General features: G+C 50.9%; 2 protein-coding genes and 1 long non-coding RNA gene across 4 annotated transcripts in view; 2 read left to right on the top strand and 1 right to left on the bottom strand.

The window, feature by feature from the left end:
- The first annotated feature begins 1159 nt into the window (after positions 1–1159).
- On the top strand, positions 1160–15698 carry LOC144329308 (uncharacterized). The gene is made up of 3 exons (XR_013394795.1): positions 1160–2304; positions 5434–9715; positions 13055–15698. It is a non-coding gene; the product is annotated as an uncharacterized LOC144329308 (long non-coding RNA).
- On the bottom strand, positions 6700–11687 carry SKIDA1 (SKI/DACH domain containing 1). 2 transcript variants are annotated; one of them, XM_077936854.1, is made up of 2 exons: positions 11103–11687; positions 6700–10054 (listed from the first exon to the last, which is right to left on the bottom strand). In XM_077936854.1, exon 2 carries the CDS (start codon positions 9860–9862, stop codon positions 7199–7201), a length of 2664 nt encoding a protein of 887 aa, XP_077792980.1. In that variant the 5' UTR covers positions 9863–10054; positions 11103–11687; the 3' UTR covers positions 6700–7198. The 2 variants fall into 2 exon arrangements, with proteins under 2 accessions (XP_077792980.1, XP_077792979.1); XM_077936853.1 differs by having other exon boundaries at positions 6700–10051.
- Positions 15699–18445: 2747 nt separating the features above from the next.
- MLLT10 (MLLT10 histone lysine methyltransferase DOT1L cofactor) overlaps positions 18446–22018 on the top strand; it is a 117495-nt gene continuing 113922 nt past the window's right edge. Inside the window, exon 1 of the mRNA XM_028749764.2 lies at positions 18446–18655. The gene's annotated coding sequence lies outside the window, so the exon portion shown is untranslated. The remainder of the gene's footprint in view (positions 18656–22018) is intronic.

The raw sequence follows: 22018 nt of genomic DNA, 5'->3' as shown, positions 1-22018 counted from the left end.
CTTTTAACAAAGGAGAGAAATCAAAGACCCTCGTGCATGTTCCCCGCTGCCATTTAAATAATTCTCCGGTTTTCTCTCTCCCTGAAATGTGCGGTTTCTTTCCTTTAGGGACCCTTGCAATCCTCCGACTCGGAACTTGGAAAAGACGGCCGAGGCCTTGTGGTTATTATTTGTTCTAGTTTTCTTATATGTGTGAACTAAGAAACATTTTCAGCCCCGAGATTCAGAGCTGTTGGGTGGTTTTGCTCTTGCAAAACGCAGCCTCCTTTTCCCACCACCGACGTTGGTCCCCAATTGCTCTGCGGGTCCGAGTTTACACCTCAGTCCTAAACACACTGAAGCGGAAGCGGCCTTCCTTGACTACAAGGCAACTTACTCCAGAGTAAATAGTGTGTGCGCGCGTGCGAGGGCTCACACAGGAAATGTGTGGGACTTAGTTCCGAGTAAATGTGGCTTAGCTTGGTGTTAAGTCGCTGCATCAAAATGTCTCCTTCAGCAAAGGACTAAAATAGTTGTAACTGAATCTTTTCCAGGAAGCTGCATCGAAGAGCATCTATGGAGTTGCAGAATTGCAAATCTGCCCTTAAAATGTGTGTGTCTGGTCCTGCATGGAATCAAGTTCCACGTATTGCATTCCGGGCCTTCCTAAACAAACAGTACCTTTGGAGCGGGAGGGAAAAAGAAAACTGGGCCCAACCATTTCCTTCCTTGCTTTCGGCTCGGCCATGGCCGATCCCAGCCTTGGCTCTTTAAAACGAGGCGGCCATTTACTGCCCCCTTATTTCACCACTGACCAGGTTAGCTCATAAAGCTATTCACACGGCACAATGGGGATTTTCTCAACAATTAACAAGAAACAACATAATAAAGCCATTGACAAAGGCCCGGCTATTTACTAGAAATTAGGCACTCTTTAAGAGACCAGTGCGTAATTTCACACACTTTACAGCCTCCCAGTGCATTTTCAAACACCAGAGTAAACAACCTTGAGTGCACTTTTCGGCTGAAGCTGTCGCCACAACTGGCCAATTGTCTCAAAACTCCCACCTTACCTCTCTCTTTCTCTCTCTCTTTCTCTCTCTCTCTCTCTCTCACACACACACACACCACCCAGCTCTGTTTTCCTTGGAACAGTTTTAAATTGCAGAGTGGATGGACTCGGAGAGCCGATCCGCTCCAAACACTGCAACCCCCACCCTTCCCTCTACCACTCTGATCTTCCCCATATTCCTTGCGAGCAGCGCTGCATTTCTCCCCCATCCAAAGGTGCTGGCGCTCAAGCCGGCCGGGGAGTCGCCTCTTGTGACCCGGAAGCCCAGCTCCCAACTCTGCAGCGGCGAGCTCCGGCCCGGGCCCGTCCCTGGGGAGGGAGAAGGAAGGTGGTGCGTGGAAGGCGGCCTTGCGCCGCCAAGCCACCCCGGGCCTGACATTCAGAGGCCCTGCCGAATTCCTCGCGGAGCTTTGCAAGGCGGCAAATCCTTGCGCCCTGTGGATGTCCCCTATTTATTTGTGCGGCAAGCAGCGCCCTTTCTGTTGGTGCACGAAGAGCCGGCCCGAGGGTCCCCATTGGGGAGCCCTCTTCTGAATCCCCTTCGCGGGAAGGTGGGCGCGACCGAGGGGGCCTTCTGTTTCAGGGCGGGCGACCCGGAAAAGGCCGGTGTGGGAGCGAGGCCTAGTCGGGAAGGAGCAGCTGGAGAGGCGAGAAGGCGGGAGACGAGAGGAGACAAAAGGGAAAGGGAGAGCGGCCGGTGGAGAGGCCAGGCCCGAGTGGGCGCAGGCCCTCGACTCGGCTTCCCCTCGCCTCCTTCCTGCAAACAGAAAGGCCACCTTGAAGTGGGGCTCCGGGCCGGCCCTTCCGCCTCGCCTAAATGAGTCGGTCCCATGTCGGGGGGAGAGGAAGAGAAAGGCCAGGCGACACCAGGAGAGGCCGGCCGGGGCGAAGCACCACAAGGAGTTTGTTTTCGAGCGCGCAAGATGGCGACCAGGAGAGGCCTCCGGCTACCGCTCCTGGCCCTCGGAGCTGAGGGGAAACGGCGCTCGCCGAGTCCGCCGGTTCAGCTGCAACCTGCGATTCTCGCGCAGGAAAGCAGGAGAGTCGCTTTCCCGAGGAAGGAGCGGTGAAACTGGGAAGCCAGAGACCCCCGGACTTGGCGCATATGCGCTGCGCAGGCACTCTCGTCAAAGAGGAAAAGAAGAGCAGGGAAGCGTCGCCGGCTTCCCACCCAAATTCCCAGCCCTGTTTACAAACACAGCTGTTGTCGTAGATTTGCAAAGCACCCTAAAAGCCACCAGCCGCGAGAGAAGGTGCAGGCAAAGGAAGGGGGGGGAGAGAGAGCAGGGGGACGGAGGGAGGGAGGGAGGGAGGGAGGTGGTCTCGGCATCTGGAAAGGACAGAGCGCCTTGTTTTTGAAACTGTCAATTCTCTCAACCCCTATTGTGAGAGCTTCATGCAAAACATCTCGGGCCTTTTAACGCTGGGGCTTGTGAGGCCGCCTCAGATTGAAAAGGAGAGGGAGAGAAGAGAAGGGAGGGGGAAGCCAGGGCAACGCAAATAATTATATTGGAATAGACACACGCACAAACTAACTGCAACATATTGTGTGTCTATGTAGATATCTGTGTGCGTGCATATATATGTATATGCACACACACACACACACACATATATACACATATGACAGATATTTGGGAATTGCCCTTCGTTTAGCAAAAATGCGGAGGGGGGAGGTCAGGGCTAAGAAAAGCCCATGATCCCCCCGCCCAGTTCCCCCCTCAATCGTATTTTTATTAAACACGCTTGTTGTTGGAATCCCTAGGAGGAGATTTTGCCAGTGCCTGATGTTTGCAAGGGCGATTTAACAAGGTAGATTCCCGCTCTTTGTCCTGCTTCTATTGGAAAGAAAAATTGTTCTATAAGCTTCTACTCTTTAGGAAAGTTTCTGCTACCCCAACGGATTTGCAGTTAAATCATGAACTTTTTTTCCCCTACAACGCAAAGCATCTTAACCGTAAAAAACCCACAGCGAGCAGCACTTCCTGTGTTGTATCTGTTTTTTCCTCCAAAAGGCCACTTTTGAGCACAACTCCTCTAAGCACACTCACACGTGTAAAGTGAAACCAAAACATCGCATTTCTCTTCTTTCTGCAGAAACTTAAATTTATTGGCAACTAAATCTGATAGAACATCATCCCCTTTTGTAAATTGCCAAGGGAATGATTGAACAACAGTCTTCATACAACAGACAGCAGGACTTTCCTTTATTACTGCATAGTGGTGTTTAGAATAAACAACCAGCAGTGAGATTTCCCCCCCCCCCCATTTTTATTTTGTATTGCCACTGTAGTTAAGTATGGGTGGACTTATAGAGACAATCCCTTTTCAGAGTAAAGGGTTGTAAACTCTGTGTTACATCATTTAAGGCAATAGACCTGGTTTTGCTGAAAGGCATTTACACATGTTCCCTTTTGAATGCTAGATATATAGTCCATCGTTTCCTTTGTCTCCAAGAGCAGGGGGAGAACACTTCTCAACACATTTCTCAATAACATAGCAGCAACTCTGTTATATGCTTCATAGATGAATAATATTTGTCGGGGTATTATTATTTTTTATTGCCAGATTTTTGTTGTGGTGGTTTGGTTTAGTTTAGCCCTAAGAACTAGAAAGTCTGTAGAGCCATATCAAATGGGAAATAGAATTTCTCTTTCATTTCAGGTTAAATTGAAAAATTATATATGTCCACTGCTGCTTACTAAGAGGTATTTTACAGAGAGGACAAAGAGACATTCCTAAACCCAACAATTTGTGCTGAACACCACAAGCCATGTGCTCCAAGGCATTCCAGCTAAAGGCAATGGGATTGCTCTGAAGCAATTTAACTGGGTTGTGTATATGGAGTTTGACCATCAGTCATACTCTAATAAGAATCCACTGGACCAGTTGGAATTGTTAATTTGTACAAAGGAAAATACCTAGCAGAATTGCAGGCCTCCCTCTTTATCCTTGGATCTCCCCCCCCCCCTCAAAAAACAAAAACAGCTTTCACTGCCAACCATGAAGCAATAGGTCTTCCTGCCGGTCTTGAAGTGAGATGGACATGTGATTACATTTAGGATTTTGGAGTATTATTTGGTGGATCGGTTTCTCTCCTGCCCCCTGCCTCCAATGCAATTCTTTGGACAAAACTAGGCTAAAAAGCTACGCCTTATGAAGCCTTTGGCTCAACACTGTTCATTCTGCAGCTTCTGGAAAGTGCAGCTAGCGAGTAACTCTCTGAAAGCTACAGGGGCTGAGGTGTCAACAAAGCACAATTAAAAATAAAAATAGTGTCTCAGACGTCTGAAAGTACCACAGAGTCAACAATGTGGTGCTTCAGTCCCCATCAGGGTTGAAAAACTTCCCCTGTTCTCTCTCTGCCATTTTCTATGGAAGGGCCAAAGTGGTGACGAGCCTGCAGGCCCCATGGAGTGGAGAAGAGGCCACTTTGGGATGGGCAGAGGCATGTTTGACACAGGGGGTGGGGGTGGAGAGCTCTGGAACTCAGCCTCTAATGGCAGGATGATTTTGCCATGAATAATAGTGGAGTGGGGGGGGGGAGCATTGGCAAATCACCCCGCAGCTTGCTAAAGAAGCCAGAGTGGGTGCCTGAGGCTGGGAGACTTACGCAAACTAAGTATGGCCTTTTGGAGTGACATAAGGCTGTAATTTGTGCAGCTCCAGACACAGACTAGCCTATAGCAACATATCTCCCTCCCCCATTTTGAGACCATCAGATTTTAACAGAGCAAGTTAAATAAGTAATATACCACCATGACTGATGATTGCAACTGCCCGACCTGACGTGAAAAAACGTGTGTGTATATCTGTTACGTGTGCATATACATAAGACACACACATATATCCTGCAGGTATTTCTTACAAGGAGTGGAAAACCCTTACTCATTCATTTCTCTCTCCATGTGTTTAAAAAGAAGATCAAATTAGCTAATGTCCGCTTGGAAGATTTAGGTGGGGGGGGGGGCGTTATCACCAGGGGCAGGAATTTAAAGACCTTAAGGAAGAACAACAAAACAAGCCAAGGATTTCCATCTTAAAAACATTGGCTCTGAGTCCCAGGGCGAAACATTTCAAATGCTGATTTCTTTTGTGATTTAGTAGAAATCATTATGTTGAGATTCTTCTATAGGTGAAATCCTTGAGAATTTGAATTTAGAAAGAGAATCTGTTGGCATATAAATGCTAAATTGGTGAGAAAGAAATTGCCCAGGAGCTGGCAGTCAATCCCAAAGTGCTGATTCAGCAACTCTCTGTCAATACTTTCTCAGCCTTTAAACTTTCGGCTAAAATCTATTTAGCTTCCCTTCCCTGCTGTCTTCCACCAACATGCAACAGCACTGACAACTGCCTCACACTTGTTTGTTTTTATATCACAGTTTTATAAAGAAACAGCAACCAGCCTCTGGAAGCAGAAGTCCTTCCAATCAAATCCCTACACTTTTCTCACACAGACACAGACATTCTCTCTCGCAGAAGAGTTGGAAACGAGCGAGGAACCCTACAATAAGTATAAAATCATCATCGCTTTTTTTAAAACAGTGTTTTAATTGAAAATAAAGCTAAAGCATGCTTTTTCCAACAGTGCAAATTTCCATCATTTTGATTTACTGCTTCCATCATCACAACATATTACACCAGCATGTCTTACCAAAGGCTCGACTCTAGAAGTCTGCCTGCTTCAACTCTGTCGAGGTTTAAGTGCAAATATAGACAATTGCCTCTGATTGTCACGTGCAGTAGAAAATGATCCTGCTACAAAGATAGGGTGGTTGGGAAAAGTCCTCTTTTTTTCTTTCCAGAGATGTAAAGAAAACAGTGACAAGTCCTGGTTTAAAAAGCCTGAGTTTAGGTGCCAAACTAGCCACCAAGAGTATGGGGTTCTTCATTGATAATATCCCTTCCACTGGGGCCTCTGTCGCACTTAGCATGCTGAATGTGACTGCATTTCCTTCCGATTCCCTCCAATGGGAGTGTGAGAACCTAACATTTTTTCCTGACTTTGCAAATCTGGGAGGACCAGATTTTGAGAACATCCCCCCCCACACACACACACCTGCAAACCTTCCAATAGAAACACAGCTCCAACCCAGTCCCACAACAAAACCTAATGATTGGAAGGCCCCCTCCTTGAGAGTAAAATTTACTTGGAGGCAAATCCCATTGAATGTGGGGTAGAGCAGCTTCCGAGCAAATGTACACTGGTTTGGCTGGGTTGAGTACTGTATCCGAGATAGGCAATCGTGGCCAACCTGAAGGGTTCAAGGTGAAACAAGAAGGCAAAGAGTGGCATGTCCTTTTTTAGTCTCTCTTTTTTTTTCGTCCTAAAAAAAATGCCTGACCATCTAATTCCAACTCTCCCACTGGTGACCTGGAGACACACGCACACTCCCAACTGCAGAGTGCAACTGCTTTTGTGGAAAGGACAGGTGGGGAATTAAAACATAACAATGAACCCTCTGCAATAAAGTAGAAGGCATTCCCAGCAGAAGGATAGTGAATTCTCCCTGTGCAACCTCTCGCTGAAAATAAAACGAAACAAAAAACCTTGTACGGAACTGAACATTTAGACTTCCTGAATTCGAAATCTAGTGCATTTACACGTTAATGGCTCATTCGAATTGTTATCATTCAACTTAAAAAAAAAAACATAAACCAAACATTTATTTGTAGCAGTTGGAATTGAGGTACCAGGTGCATTACTAGCATTTTGAGACAGTAAAGTGTTCCAGCTTTAGCAGATTCCACTGAGGTGGTTTTTTTGTTTGTTGTGTGGTGTGTGTGTTTTTAATAAACTTGGAAAACTTTCGCCTGAAGTAGTCTGTGGAATGTTAGACCTCTTTCGTCCTCCTCGTCGTCGTCCCCCTCCCTTCCCCCCACGATGGGATTTCATGGCAAAGAAAATAGTAATCCGGTTTTATTTTCGTCGTCCTCCAAAAATAGAATAAACCAGGATTCCCCCACACCATAAAAAAAATCAAAATCAAATCGGATGTGATGAGGGGCGGGACCAGTATCCAGCGTAAGATTCTCGAAGGTCAGGAAAAGAAGTAGTTGGGTCCCCCCCCAAAAAAGGAAAAAAGACCAACAACACAACAGCAACAACAACAACGACCATGAAGTAGGGTTCCCATTCAATCTCTCTCATGAATGAAATTTCCTGAATTTGTGGCTGGGTGGAAGAGGTATTGCTGAGCCGCCCAGCTGCCATTTCCAGACAGGATGGGCCTTGGGAGGCGGCTGCGCATCCCTGGCGGTGTTTAAGGTGTAGGCTGGCAGCAGATCCCCGTCGAGGCCCACCACCAAGGAGGGCGGGCAGGGAAAGTTGCCCATGAAGCTGAAGGGCCTCTTGACGGCCGAGGCGACGTGGCCGGCCGCCCTTTTGCGCCGGCTGAGAACTGTCAAGTCGTCCAGGGCGCCCTCGGGGGCGTCCAGGAGCTTCCCGGCGGGCAGGCGGGGGCTCCGGACGGATTTCAGATTTGGTTTGAGCGGCGCCGGGCTGGGCAGCAGGGCTCGCTTGCCCAGCACCAAAGTCCGGTAGTTCTTCCTCACCCGGGCTCCAAATTTGTACTCCCCATCCTCGGGTTTGGCGGCGGCGGCGCCTAAAGTGCAGGAGGCGAGGGCCTGGCTCGACGGGGCGGGCTGGCCCGGGGGGCTCAGCGGAGGGCTGGGGGGCTCGTCAGTGCAGCAGGCGGGGTCTTCCTTGGCTGGCAGCAGAAGTTCCTGAGGCTGGTGGGTCGGGCTGGGTGGCGGAGACGGCGAGGGCCCCGGTTCGCCGTCCGCCTCCAGCTTGTGCTCGTCATCGCTGCCTTCACATTTGAGCGGGGGCTGGCTCTGTCCCTGAACGGGGAGGGCGCCATACTCGGCGTTGGCACTGCTGTCCTCGACTTTAATCTGGGCAATGGGCACAAGGGGCAGCGGCTCGGGGTATTCAGCAGCAGCAGCAGCAAGCACCTCGGGCTGGCTTTGGGAGGAGGAACAGCCCAGGCAGGGGGTCAATGGGCGATGGGGCTGGGGGGCTTCTGGGGGCACCCCAAGAGCAGCAGTAGGGCTCTCTGCAGGAGCTGGAGGAGGAGGAGGAGAGCGGGTGGGCCAGCCTCTCCCCGCGTCTCGAAGGAACCTTGGCTGTGGCAAAGCGTGGGGCGTCTTTGGGCTGGGTGAAGGGCACCCCCTGGCCAGGCAGTGGGCGGCTTTCAGGTCGGGAGCCTTCACGTCGGGCGAGGGAGAGGGACACCCGCCGCCCCTTCGGACCTGGCTCAGCTCCCCAAAGCAGTGGCAATCCACACCGGGCTCGGTTTTGGGGACCCAGCCGGCGGCGGTGATGCCCCAGTCCTCCTCGGGCGCCTCGGCTTTGATGCTCCGCGCGGGTCCAGGGAGGCTCTCGTCCCGTCCAGCCGAGGCGGGCGTTGGAGGCAAAAGACTGGCCGGAACCCCCGCCAGACCGGGCGGCTTGCAGAAGCTGGTGCGCCTGAAGCGGATGCTCTGCACGGATGCTTGGCTGGAGCCGGAGCTAGAGTCCGATTCGGAGCTGCTCTCCTCTTCTTCTTCCTCTTCCTCCTCCTCTTCCTCCTCCTCCTCCTCGTCTTCCTCATCGTCGGAGCTCAGCTCGCTGGAATCCGAGGCGTAGCTGCCCTCCTCGTCCTCCGAAGACCCCGAATTGCTGCTGCTGGTCAAACTGGAGCAGAAATCGGAGTCGTTGGCCGCGTGGTCCGAATAGGAGCTGGAGTCGGAGTCACTGCTGTAGGAGGGCTCCGGGAAAGGCTGCTGGGGCGGCGCCGGCGCCAGGAAGCCGTTCAAGCCCGGCAGCCTCTCCAACGAGGCGGCTTTGGGGGGCTTGCCGGCGCGGGGCACCAGCAGCGGGAAGCGCCCCTCGGCGGCTTTCTTCCTCTTGGAGCGGCAAGCCAGAGCCAGCGGGCCGCTCTCCGACGTGGCGGCGGCGGCGGCTGCTGCTGCGGCTGCTGCAGCGGCGGCGGCGGCGGCGACGAGCTTGGGTTGGCTGGCAATGGCGGCCGAGGAGTGGTAGTAGTAGTGCGGGTGCTTGGAGCAGAGCAGGCTCCGAAAGCAAGGCGCCTCCGACGCCAGCGAGACGTAGCGCGGCGCCAGCGGCGCAGTTTCATAGTTTGGCGACCCTTTGCAAGGGGATCGCGCCAGTCCCGGCGCGCTGGGCGCGGGCGATTTGCTCCAAAAGTGAGGTAGATCCGAAGCCGGTAGGAAAGCGCCCGATGCCGCCGCCGCCGCGCGCCACGTTTTCCGTCGGCGGCCGCTGCTGCCTCCGCCGCCGCCGCTGCTGGCCAGAGGCGCGGCGGCTCCATTCAAACCCAGCCAAAGTTTACCGCCTCCTTTCCAGAAGGCCGCGTAAGGGTCCGGCCCGGGGGCTTCCTGGAGGGCCGCGGCCCCCTTGCGCTTGGTCCTGAGCACCCTCTCGGTTTTGCACGACGTGTAGAGCGCCTCGACGTCCTCGCGGGAGATGAGGGTGCATTTGGCGGCGTGGAAGGCGATGGAGTTGATGGCTTTGAGCTTGCGCAGCTCCTGCAGGTCGCAGTGGTGCTTCTGCACGTTGAGGTGGTCCATGCGCTTGTGCACCGTCGTCCGAGGGATGTTCTTCAGCAGATCCGTGAAGACCTGCGACAGCGCGAACATCTGCTTGCCCCGGATCACCAGGTAACCCAGGCGCACGCCGTCCACCTCCTCGAAGCCCGACTTCAGGTGGTCTCCCATGGCGCGCGCCTCAGAGCAGTCCCGGCATCCGGGCAGCGGGAGGCAGCATAAAAAGGGGGCGCCGGAGGGGCCCCCCCAACCCCCACACATGCACGCCGCACCCCGGAGTTGGAGCCTTCGGCGGCGGGAGGAAAAGGTGTGCAGCCGGCGGGGGCGGATGGAGGAGGGGGTGGGGTGGGTGGCAAGGAAGGAGAAGAGATCCACGCGAGAAAAGGCTATCTTTATATATATATTTAAAAAAATCCTCAGCCAGGTGCTGGAGCGGGGTCTCAAGGCATCCTGCTGGAGGGAAAAGAACAAAGCCTGTTATACCCGATCAAACTTTAGGCGGGGGGCGGGGGGGGAGAGATGTTGGAATCAGGAGAGAGAGAGAGAAAGAAAGAAAGAAAGAAAGAGAAAGAAAGAGGGACTGAGCGCTATAGGGAGGGGATTTTTAAAAAACCCAGGTCCTGGAAAACTGCCTTAGGGGATTGGGCGGGAGCGATTGGCTCGCTTGCCCCCGGTGTTTCTCGACGGCACTGAGGCAGGCTGGCTACCTGTGCCCTTTGGCTGGCGGCTTCCCCCCACTGCCCAGCCAGGATAAAGGAATGTGAGCCAAAGGGGGCTGTGCGGAGACGAGCCGAGCCACGCAGCCGCTCTTCCCGCCGCTGCTTTCGCTCCAAATCAAATGACAGAGGGAAGTGAGCTGGTCCGGAGACACCTTCATCAATTAATTCCCCTCAAGCCAGCGCTGATTGGACACTCCTGACAGGTGATGCAATAAAAATTGATATTCCACCCCCTTCGCAGCTCCCCCCCTCCAAATCTCTGGCTAATTAGCATACTCTTAGGCTCCTACCTCCCCTCCCAAAGTAAATAATACTGTTAGTATATAAATCTTTCTATTAAACAATCCGGAGCTCCCAGCCAGCCCACAGCTCGCTCTCGGCGGCGCTGGCGACTCAAGGAGCGGGTTTGGAAGCCCTCGGTGACACGGGTTTTCTTTTATTTTTTGAAACAAATATAAGAAATAAATGGAATTTGGAAACCTTCTTGGGGTTATTTAGTGGGGATAAAGTGCGGGGGTGGGGAGGACAGAAAGCTGTTTCCCCCACGATACGAATTCTGTGGATGTAAAGATTGGAAGGGGGAGCTTTTAAGTAACCATTTTAAAGGGGCGCTTATTCTGCAACGCGCGTCAAAAGGAGGGTTCCTCAACTGGTATTCCCCTTCCTTTGGCTTGCAAGCATAGTTAAACAAAACAAAACAAAAAACCAAAAAAAACCCCTGGGGTTTGTCTGACGTTATTTTGTATATTTCTGTGAACGACTCGGAAAACGAGAATACTCACGTTCGCTAGCTTAAGTCCCTTCTTTTCCTCTTCCTCCTGGTCTTTCTCTCTCACTCTCACTCTTTCCGATAGCTAAGTTGGTGCTACTGGGGGTGGGTGGGAATTATTTAGGGCTGCGTGGTTATCCTGAGCTCCAGCCCCGCAATACTGTAACACTTTTCTCTGAAATTCTGCCTGTAATATTGGGGGGTGGGGGAGGGGGAGAGGAGGGGGAGAGGAGGAGGTTGGAAGAGAGAGAGAGAGAGAGATCGGGACGCGGGCTCACGTCAGACCCATAACAAAGCCGAGATAAGCCAGCAGCAAGGTCTCTACTTTTCCACAGTTCCCCCGTGCTAGCTCCCAAGGTGGAGGGAGTCCCCCCTCCGGTCCGCGCGTCCACGCCAGGATCGCCTGCGTGTTGATTGCTTCCAGCAGGGGGAAAAAGATGGCAACAGAGCCGAGAGGAAAGCTTGGAGAAGGAGGAGGAGGAAGGAGGGAGGAGGAAGGGGAAGATTGCAATGGGTCACAGGGATGCTTCTGACTTCTAGGGTGCCGCCCTCGCTAGAACTTCCCTGGAGGCTGAGGCTTCTTTCCCTCCCCCCCCCCTACCTGCGGTCCAGACGATGAGACTGCACCCCCCTCCCCGCCGCTGGAATAGTAAATTCACTGAAGGTGTCTGGGTGTAAGGGGTTTCCTATTCACACGTTCGGTGTCTGAATGTGGGTGCGGGAAAGAGGCTTGCCCCTCCCCCCCCCACACTTCCATCGCTCTATAGAAAAGGCTCTCCCCCCCCCCCCCTTACAGTTCCAACGTTCACCTTTCCCAAGTGGCGGCCGAATATTTTCGGCTCCGTGGACAAAAGAGGGGTGGGAAATAAGGCCCAGCCCACGAAAAACTTATACTGTCTTATTGGGAGGGGGGGTGTTTGAGTGTATTATTCCCCCCCCCAAGCCCTTCCGTCTTTCAGATCTATCCCAACCCAACGGCAAAATGACCAGCAGCCCAGCCCTATTCTCCGCATCTAAGCGGCTGAAGCCCCAGTCGAGCCGGAGTCGAATCGGCGTCGATCCAAATCCTGCTAGTCCGCGGGGTTGCGGTGGATCGCAGTCGCTAATCGATTCACGCCGAATTCCGGCCAGAAGCACAAAGTGGCTGTGTCTTTGCAGAGAGGAGCTGGCGGCCAGAGCCAAAATAAAATGCATCCCTGTGCTCCAGGAAAACCACTGGGATTCCTCGGACGAAGAAACAGGGTGTGTGTGTGTGTGTGTGTGTGTGTGTGTGTGTGTTGGGGGAGGCGGAAGGTAAGAAGAAGATGGCCTGTCTTCGAAGGCCATGTGCCCCACTGATATAGATTCCCATAGTCCTATGCCCCATCATATGAGCGGCTGCAGAATGATTACGCCGATACTGGGAAAACGAATAAGCAAGTCTACCAACAGAGCTCAGCAGTCCAGTCCCGTCCCCACAAAAAAACTCATCCTGTCCCCCCCGCCAAAAAAAATCCCCTCCTCTTGCTTTTTTTGGTGTGTGTTGATGATTCATTTTCACGGTCGTTGTGCATGACTAGGTCAAATTCAGCCGGCGATTTCTCTCTCTTCCAACCGCCCCCCTCCTAGCTCCCAGTGTGAGGGCTGAAGGGCCAAGGGGTGCTGGCGAGCGCCCGGAAATCAAGAAAGTCCGTGGCCTCGCCTCTCAACTCAGCCTGGGCTTGAGCAAGCCGTGGAGCTCGGCTGCTGCTCGCCAGACAGAAGGCGACACAACTTGCACGGAGTGACTTCTTCCCTCCGAGCTCCAAGGCCCGGTTCCCTCTTGAAGCAAGAAACTGTTGAGAGAGAGAGAGAGAGAGAGAGAGAGAGAGAGAGAGAGAGAGAGAGAGAGAGAAAGAAAGAATTTATACACACCCACCCTTGTCTCAAGGAACATCATTCCTATATATGTGTGGGTGTGATTATATATAATGTTATATATTATAGATCTCCCTTGAGACAAGAGCGAAAAGGAGAGCCCGGTCCAGGGTCTCGTGATAGTACAGCCCTTCCAACGCAATCGAAAGGCGGTGGCGAACAATGAATGGAAGGCTCCTCGCAGCCCCAGTTGAGCTCCGCATCTGGCTGCCTTCGCCTGTGCGCGTTCCTCTTCCCCCTCGCGCAGGAGACATCGCCTCTTATTCTGGAGCTGCAAAGCAAAGTTTGGAGGGAAAACAGCTGCCTGACTGTTTTATTTTGTGTGGGGGTGTGTGTGGGGGGGGTGTAGAATGAAGCGAGGAAGAGGGAAATAAAGCGGTATCAGCTTTTGTAGGGTTAAGCAATGGGGACCTTTCAGACCCCTCTGTTCTCGGTCTCCTATTCCCCAGGATGGCAGCCGTCGTCTCGTGCCCCCCGCTCCCGGCACACACACATCCCCACCCAACGCTGCTCCTCCCCCTCCTCCTCCTATTTTGATGCTGAAGGTGATGGCATCCCTGACAGGCCGATCCACAAAGTAAATGAAGCCCGAGGTATTGGCTTTAAAGTTCCGGCGGATGCCTCGCTGTTTTGTCTATTTCGCAAAGTTGAGTTCTAAAGTCGTGGCTCGGTTACTTTTAGGTTCCCAATTGGCACAGGCTATACAACCAAGTCACACACACACCCCCCTTGCAAAGGGTGGTGTACTCCGGAGTAAAGAGGTTGTGGGGATCTCAGCCACAAAACAAGCGCATCCAGGCTCAGAGACAGAGCCACATCCATTCTGCCTCGCAAACTCTCTCTCTCTCTCTCTCTCTCTCTCTCTCTCTCTCTCTCACACACACACACACACACACACACACACACACACACACACACACGACTACAGTCGTCTGCTTCTTTGGCTTCTTCAAGCTGGGTCCCCAGTTTTTGTTTGCTTTAAACATCGACGTTAAAAGCAACAAAATGGGTGTGTGTGTGTGCTTTAAATAGCTGCTTTTCTTTAGCAAATCGACATTTCTACCAAGGTACAACGTTAATTCTCTATTTGGAAAAAAAAATCGTGGTAACAACTGTGTGTGTGTGTAGGACTAGATCAGTTAATAAACAAATAAACACACACACACCAAGACAGAGATCTTAAGGAAATATTCAATACACATGGGAAAGGCACACTGGAGTCGAGTTGAAACTCCCCCACCAGATTCCCTCCCGCAGCCTTTTGTTCCTTGAAACTTCTCCATCTTGAGTTTGCGGGGGGTGGGGGAGGGGAGGAACCTGCCAGTTTTCTTGTGGTCATCAAAACACACCGCTGCATATACGGGATCTTCCTTACGCACTTCGGGAGTCGATCCTCGTTTCCACAACTCCTCGCGGACCGAGGACCCTCTCTGGAAGCAAAAGGAAGGCCGAGGAGGTTTTTCCAGTGGATTCGCAGGCAGGCATACCGAAGCTAGCAACAGTTTTGCAGTTTCAGATTATTAACGTGAGAACGCTCCCTCCAAAACACACAGCCACACACGCTGGGGGAGCGGATAGATATTGGGGTGTGTGAAAATAAGGTGCCTGTTGTCGGTGGTGGTCAAAATTATGCGAGACTTTACTGATTTCCCTGAGTGAACAACAGACGCCGGCAGCGTTCATAGAGGAAAATCAAAGGCAGTACAATTTCTCGGCCCTTCCACTGAGTCCGCCTCTCCAGTCCAGCTACGGGGGATTCCTTGAATTCAAATGCAATTTTAAGCACGCTTTCGGGGCGGGATGGGGGGAGACCCTAATTAAACGGAGTGGAACTTCCTTCCAAGTAAACGTGCTTTGGCTTGGACTACTAGGCTGCAATCCTAAAACGCTTAGTTGGAAGCAAGTTGCTCTGCAACCCGCGGGACTTATTTTTCCAAATACCAGGAAGATCTCTGTATGTTTGCAAATCCTGCCGAAGGATTTAGGAATAAATCTCTGCACAGCGAAAAAGAGTTAGGTTCACTGCATTGTGAATCTGGTCTTGTGGGGTGGGGTGGGGGGGGGAGGGTGTGTGTTTTACCTGAGGCTGAAATGTGGCCTTCTTTTTCTTTCTGGCGAAACAGATAAGGCTACCGGTGGATCCATATACCAGTTAGACGAGGAAATACTTGGATTTTAGGTCGTCTTGCAGCCTGGAAAACCTTTAAGTGAAAGTCTTCGAATTTAAGCTGATTTAGTGACACTGATTTCAGGCATCAGTCCCGGTAGTTATGAATGGGACGCGGTGGAATTAATGGAATCAATAATTCGAAAATCAATTAGATTGAATCGGGTTCAGCCTTTGGACAACAATTCAACTGGGTTGTGGATAGCGAGAACGCTCATGAGGCATTTTCCTCTTCTCACCTCTGAGAGAGAGAGAGAGAGAGAGAGAGAGAGAGAGAGAGAGAGAGAGAGAGAGAGATTATCAATCAAATGTGCTCCTTTTCCCATCGAGTAGCCCCAGTCTGTAATGTATACCCTACCTTAGATAGGATTTCTTTACCTTAGATGATATTTCAGCCTGAAGCACTCTTGGCGAACGACAAACCTAATTAGAAAATAACGAGGAAAAATAATATTCCTCACCCAATGCTGTAAACCTATTCCCATTGATCTCAGATTGCATAGTTGTTGTTTTTACTCTGTAGTATTAAAAATATATAGAAGCTCCCTTGTATCGCTGCTTTTTTTGGGAAAGGGGGGTTTACTGGGAGATGAGTGTGTCTGCGTTTGAGAGAGGGGGGTATATATTTGAAAACGCCCTCTGAGGTTGTGCTTTGATATATTTTCATTGTATTATCATGACTATGTTTAAACAGCCCTGCAATCCAGGCTGACCTCTTATTTCTGGGGCAAGTCACTCAGAGCACCATTTACAGCCCTTTAAATGTTTACTTGCGAAATGCAACAGCACTTTAAGCTTCTATTTTCACGAGGTCCTCGAATTCTCCGTATCCTGGTGCATTTTCACACTACGACAGCCACCTCCAGACTATTTTATTCTTGGTTATAACCCTTTCCCGATTGGCACAGCTTATTATTCGAGGGTTATTCTGCATATAATTATTATAATCATTATTATTTTATTTCAGAGGTAAAAATATATCATTTCCCAGCCTAAATTAGATTTTCAGAGTTGGTGCATTGCCTGTAGTCCCCCCTATAATATATCCAGGGCGGATTGGGGGAGGGGAAGAACCAGTTGGGGAATATGGCAAAGGGACCAAAACCTGTCAAAAGGGTCATTCAGCTCCCCATATTATTCAGCCAAACGTAAGTGCAGACTTTAAAAAAACCCTCCACGTACACTTATTTTAAAAAGGACAAGCATAGACACCTTTTGACACATTACAGCAATACCCAGTATAGTTAAAGGCTTTGCGTGGTGTGAGGGACACTCCAAGACCCATAGCTGAGTTCCTGCAACACACCACACTGTGAGTTATATCTCTGTAAACAGAGCAACAATTTATAGTGCTGTTGAGGGCTGCTTTGTTTTCTCACATGGACATATCTTCTTGCTTTGCAAATATCAGGAAAAGAGGTTTTCTTCTCTTTCATCGTCAAATTTCCCCCTAGAAACTTCGCTCATCCTTGTTGTTTTTAAACCTCACTTTTAAAGAAGAGGTTTTTTGGGACACAAACTGCCTGCCATGTTGCCTACTGACCCATAATCAAAATGCAGTGACCTCCTACCCTTTTTTTGCCCCTTGACCCATCCCGAATTCAATGCAGCCTTTATAAATTTGCAAATCCTTGGACGTAAAGGGGGATTTGGGGAGGCTTTGTTCTGCGAGGATCCTAAAAGTGTGCATTTTTAATTAGACACAAAGGTGCAGTAAACAAAGACTCAGGGACACGCTGGTGTTTCTGACGTACAGGTGGGCAGAACCCCCCCCCCCCTCACACGCCTGGACTCGATTGCAAAAGATATATTGCCCACCCCAAACGCCCCCTCCAAATTGCCGCCAAAAATAACGCTCCAAAAATTGAAGCAAGCAGCAAAAGGCAATTACAAACGCACACGAGATCCAAAGGGTTAGGGATTGCACCAAATTAGCAATGTGGTACAAATCACTTTCGTGACGTAAGGAATGGCCAGGCCAGAGTCTTCCAGCGTTCCTCATCTCTAAGGACTGTGGGGATCCTGATGACCCGGGGAGGGGGAGAGAGCGAGAGGGAGGGAGAGGGACGGAGAGAGATTTGATCTGAAGCTACAGGCACATTCCCTTATCTCCCTAGCTATCAGCCAGTTTAAAGGACACCATAATTACGATTGCGATAAAAGCAAGACAATGCCTGCCTATTTGGGCTGAATAAATAAGGAATGTTTACAACTGTAGAATGTTTCAGTGGCAATTAAAGGCTGGCAAAGAAAACCTCTCCTTCTGCCCTCAACCTTATTTACTCGGTTTTGCTTTTATTGCAATCTTTTCATTCCTTTCCTATGCAGCAGATCACCCTTTTAGAAGGGTGGTAAAGAGGAAATGGGGAGCGTTACATGAGGGACAGAAAAGACACCAGAGACGCCTGCTCCATATTTGTTGTTATTTTTCTTCATTTCTCCAGTTGCACACAGAGAGCGAAACTTTCAGGTCTAGCCATAAAAGAGCCGGGACATCCAGCCCGGTGCTACAATATGGCGCTGAGGGGGCTATGCTCATTTCCACCCACAACCCAAACCCAAAGATGTTTGAGGGGCTTCAGAAGGTGTTGGTGGACAATCAGCGCCTTATTTCCTCTCATTCCCGGAAACCGAGGGAAGCCGAAAATCCACCTCATTTGCTAAGACACAAGGATCTATTCAGCTATCCATTGTATCAGCATACCTCATCATAATCAGATTAAATGCAGGTTTGGACACTAATACCTGCGAGGCTGAGCATTAAACATCGCCTGGAGTATGCAGAAATCAGTGAATGGGCTTCTTTTGCTCGCTTGATCATCGCGTTACCAAAATAGTGACACCAACAGCATTTCCTCTTAAAAACAAAGCAAAAAACTGTTCCTCCTCCTCCTCCGACACATTTTCTCCCAGCTACAACCATAACCTAAACTTCCAAACCTCGTTTTCTACCGCCGGCTCATTTGTTTTTATTTCGAGATTCAAAACTTTTGCCACATGGGGTGAGAGCAACAAGGGTAGTGGGTTTCAAATGCAGGCAGGGATCGGCTTTTAACACATTCGCTCTTAAGGAATTAATAAAGTGCAAACTTTTTCTTTCTTTCACGTTAAACTCTCACCGGGGAAGGTTTCCTTATTTAAAGCTAAGGGGGGGGGGCATGTGCGTATGGTGGCGGCGGCGGGGGGCATCCTAGTTTATATTTGCAGCTCTCTGGCTAGTTCCAGGCCCCCTTTCCTTTTGAAAGTTTTAGACCTTCAATACCCTCGGATTCTACTGGCAGACTTAGGATGGCCTTGGAGGGTCCTAAACGTGACCATTCACTGAGGCGGGGGGCTACAGCTTGCAACAACGTGCTCGGCAACTTAATCTTGCCCCAAAATGGGAAGAGCGCGCAAAAGAACGGAATACAAACTCTCTCTACATCTCTAGTCCCTTTCTAAGGTGGATTGTGTATTTTGCAGCCGATGGGAACGTCTGGATTTCGCAGCAAAAAGGAGAGAAGGTAAGTGTTTTATCCTTGTAGCCGCCAGTTCGTGGAGAAACAATGCCAGAACAAAGGGGACCACTTCTCCCTCTGAAGCGTTTTGCATTTTCTTCCTCCATTTCTCATCGAGGAGACACTGGGGAGGGGGAAGGGAGAGGCGACTCGCACAACTTTTTCGCTTTTAGATAAGAAAGGCTGGAGCGAGCGGGGCGTTTGAGAAACTAGCCACCGGCGCGCGGATTTAAATAACACGTCGACTACTCCAAAGAGAAAGGGAGAAGGATCCCAGCAGCCGCCGCCTCCTCCCTCGCACCGCCTGCAGCAAACGGGTCCGCCGCCAATTCAGCGGCGCTGAAACTGGAGAAACGGCTCGCGCCGCCTCGGCCGCGAGAAGGAAAAAAAAACACCCCAAACACCACCTAAACCCTCCCTTCCAAGGGCGAGCCGGCGCCTGCAGCTCGGCCGGGCTTTCCGCGTGGAAAATCGGATAGGAGCCGCGCGAAGGGACGGGGCTGCGTTTTAAAACGCAAGATCTCGCCGCCGCCTTCGGGAAAGCGGCCCTGGAAGGGAACGTAGAGAATATATCAGGGTCTCCCCGCCCCCGATCGCGGGGAGCAAAGGAGAAAAAGGGCCCGGCGAGGTTTGTGCGGGCGCGGGCTGAGGAAGGCTTCACCAACAGCTCTCCTGTTTGGGGTTTTGTGGGGCAAGGGAGAAACCGGGAACTGGAGGCTGCAAGGTCCTTTGCAGCCGAGAAAGCGCTTCTTGCCTCGGCGGGAGCAGGGAGAACCCGGGGCCTGGTGTGGCCCAAGCTCAGAAAGCGGAGGCGGCATCGCCTAAGTTGTCCCCCCGCAGCAGCAGCAGCAGCAGAGGACCCCCCCCCCCCGTCCAATGTTTATAGCTCTCCCCTTCGGCTGCATTGTCCGGGAGCAGCGGGGGGAGGAGACTGGAGAGAAGGAGCCCAACGTCTCCTTACGCCAATGTAAGGCGTCGCTGCCTCCTTCCCCCCAGAGAAGAAGAGTGGCGAGGAGGCAGGCAGGCAAGCACAGTTAGCACGAGGAAGCCGCCGCCGCTGCAGCAGCAGCAGCTTCCCTTTTCCTCTTCTCGCCTGGGCTCTTTCCATTCATTTACCCGGGCGCAGGGGGCGGGGCCTGCGGGCCGGTGACCTTTCACCTCCTGCCTTCCTGCCTTCTCCTCCCCCTCGGCGTTTCCTTTTGCCGCTCGGCCATTTGCTTACCCAGAAGCCAGCGCGCCGGGCGCGCTCGTGCCGAGCTCGAGTCTCTCGTAATCGCCCCTCTCGACCCCGCCCACTCCGCTTCTCTCTCCCCTCCCCTCCCGGGCGCGCGGCTTCCAATCTCAGGCCGGCAGGCAGCTCCTGGCGGAGGCCGCTGCTGCAACTCACCGCGTGGACGCTAGGGGCAGCCGCTTCCAAGGGAGGGTGCTCTTTAGCTGCCCGCGGGAGACTTTCTATGGATAATAATAATAATAATAATAATAATAATAATAATAATAATAATAATAATAATAATAATGGTTCGATAACGCCCTTTATAAAACAGTTCCAAACACTAATTTTACGGTCCCACTGACACTGGTGCAGATTACTTTCAAGTCACGTATTCAACATCCGGTATCACTGTCCACGTTATTATAGGTAATTATTAATTATAATTTCCGACAGCAGTAATTAATTGCATTTATTGAACACAGCTAACGCTTGTCATAAATCAGGATTATTTACAACGATGACGGTAATGCGGCTGAAGGAAGAAGAAGAAAAAAAGAAAAGTTCCTGAAAGTTTAGGCAGGGCGATTAAAACTGGGAGAAAAGGAGGGGAGATGGTAAAGGATTTCCCCTTCCATAAGCTAGACTTCAAAGCCCCCACATCCCGCCCCCAATATGGGGGAAATGTAGTTGAAGGGAATACTAGGGAACTATGAAGAGTCACGGCATTTCCTACACAGCCTCTCCTGCCCCAAGTCATCATCTCCCCTCTCCCTTCCCCCAAAAGCAAAGGGCTGGCTTTGAAGAAAAAGGTTTAGAACTCTTTGTTTCTCCTTTTCTTCCTGACCATGTGAGTGAGGCGGGGTTGGGTCGGTGGGATTGGAAAGCAGCAAAACAGGTCACTGGGTGACTTGCTTCTTCATCCTTCAGCTTTTAGCGTCTCTCTCTCTTCGCCCTAGAAAAATGACACTCCTGGGTTTCCTTAAAAAGAATATTTTAAGTGGGAAAAGAGGGAGGGGGGACTCGAGATCGAGGACTGTGTTAATAGTCTAAAGCATGAGGGGACTACCATCAAATGGCACAGCGTTTCACTCTTAAAAATATCTGAATAGATCAAATCCCGTTCGCCCCTCCTTGGAAGGCTGGGAAGAAACAAGTTCTTTTAACCAAGAGCTTTAGAACTTAAGCTAAAGCTGCAGCCGAGAGGGAAGTGTTTTTCTCGGCCTTGCTTGCGGATCTGCAGAGCTTGCAGCGTGGCCCAGAACCGGTAGCGTTCAGATGCACGTGCAGCAGACAGCCCCGGCCATCTGCAATATCTTCAGATCGCTGCCTGCTTTTTGTTTTTGTTGAAGCCTTCCCAACCTGCGAGATCACTGCGAGAACAAAGTGCAGGCTTAGGAGCAGGCGTGGGCCGAGCTTCCGGAGGGCTCTGAGACCGAGGAGGGGGAGGGAAGAGGTGCTTCTGGGGACAGCCTCCCAAATCGCAGCTTTCCCCAAAAGCAGCAAGACGTAGAAAGTGGCGACCCAAACGGTGACCTACTGCATACGAGCGGAAGGTTGCAGGGAGGACAGGAATCCATCCCAACAGCGAGGCGGGATTGTACTGCATATTAAAGAAGAGATTTTACGAGGCTGGTTTTCGTTTGAAAGCATGGCCGTGTTAGGCAAATGAGTGTCAAGGCATTGCACACGGCTTTCTTGGGAGATTCTTGCCGGCGACATAATCGATACAAACAAATCATGTAGAAGGGAACAAAAAGATTCTCTCCCCGCGCCACCCTTAAATGGTAATAAAAGACTGACGCTCCATGAATTGTCAAATCCCGCTAAAGGTTTTGAGAGAGACGCTTGTCCACCGGACGGAAGGGGGATTTGGAGCTGCTTGTTGCCTGTTGAATATGACGGACAAGTGTTTTCTATCCCAGGCAAAATGTGCCTATTCGCCAAATACTCGATTGGAACAGGTTTTGGCATCGGGCTGTTAAAAGGGTCTTGTCAGGTCTTGAGTAAAATAAATATTTAAAAAAATAAAATTCTGACACTGTTAACATGGTTGTCAAAATGTGGAAAAACAAGATACAGTGGTATTTTAATTATTTAAGTGGATTTAAACCTCTTTCCCTTGCTCTCTCTTTTACACACAGCATCCCAGTTAGGCA

The sequence above is a fragment of the Podarcis muralis genome, chromosome 12, assembly GCF_964188315.1.
Source record: "Podarcis muralis chromosome 12, rPodMur119.hap1.1, whole genome shotgun sequence".
Classification (NCBI taxonomy): domain Eukaryota; kingdom Metazoa; phylum Chordata; class Lepidosauria; order Squamata; family Lacertidae; genus Podarcis; species Podarcis muralis.
The sequence above is the reverse complement of the archived record's forward strand: the minus strand, read 5'-3'. Positions and strand labels throughout refer to the sequence as shown.

Coding starts and splice junctions, on each gene's coding strand:
- SKIDA1 (XM_077936854.1), bottom strand. CDS start 9,862: ATGTGTGGGGGTTGGGGGGGCCCCTCCGGCGCCCCCTTTTTATGCTGC.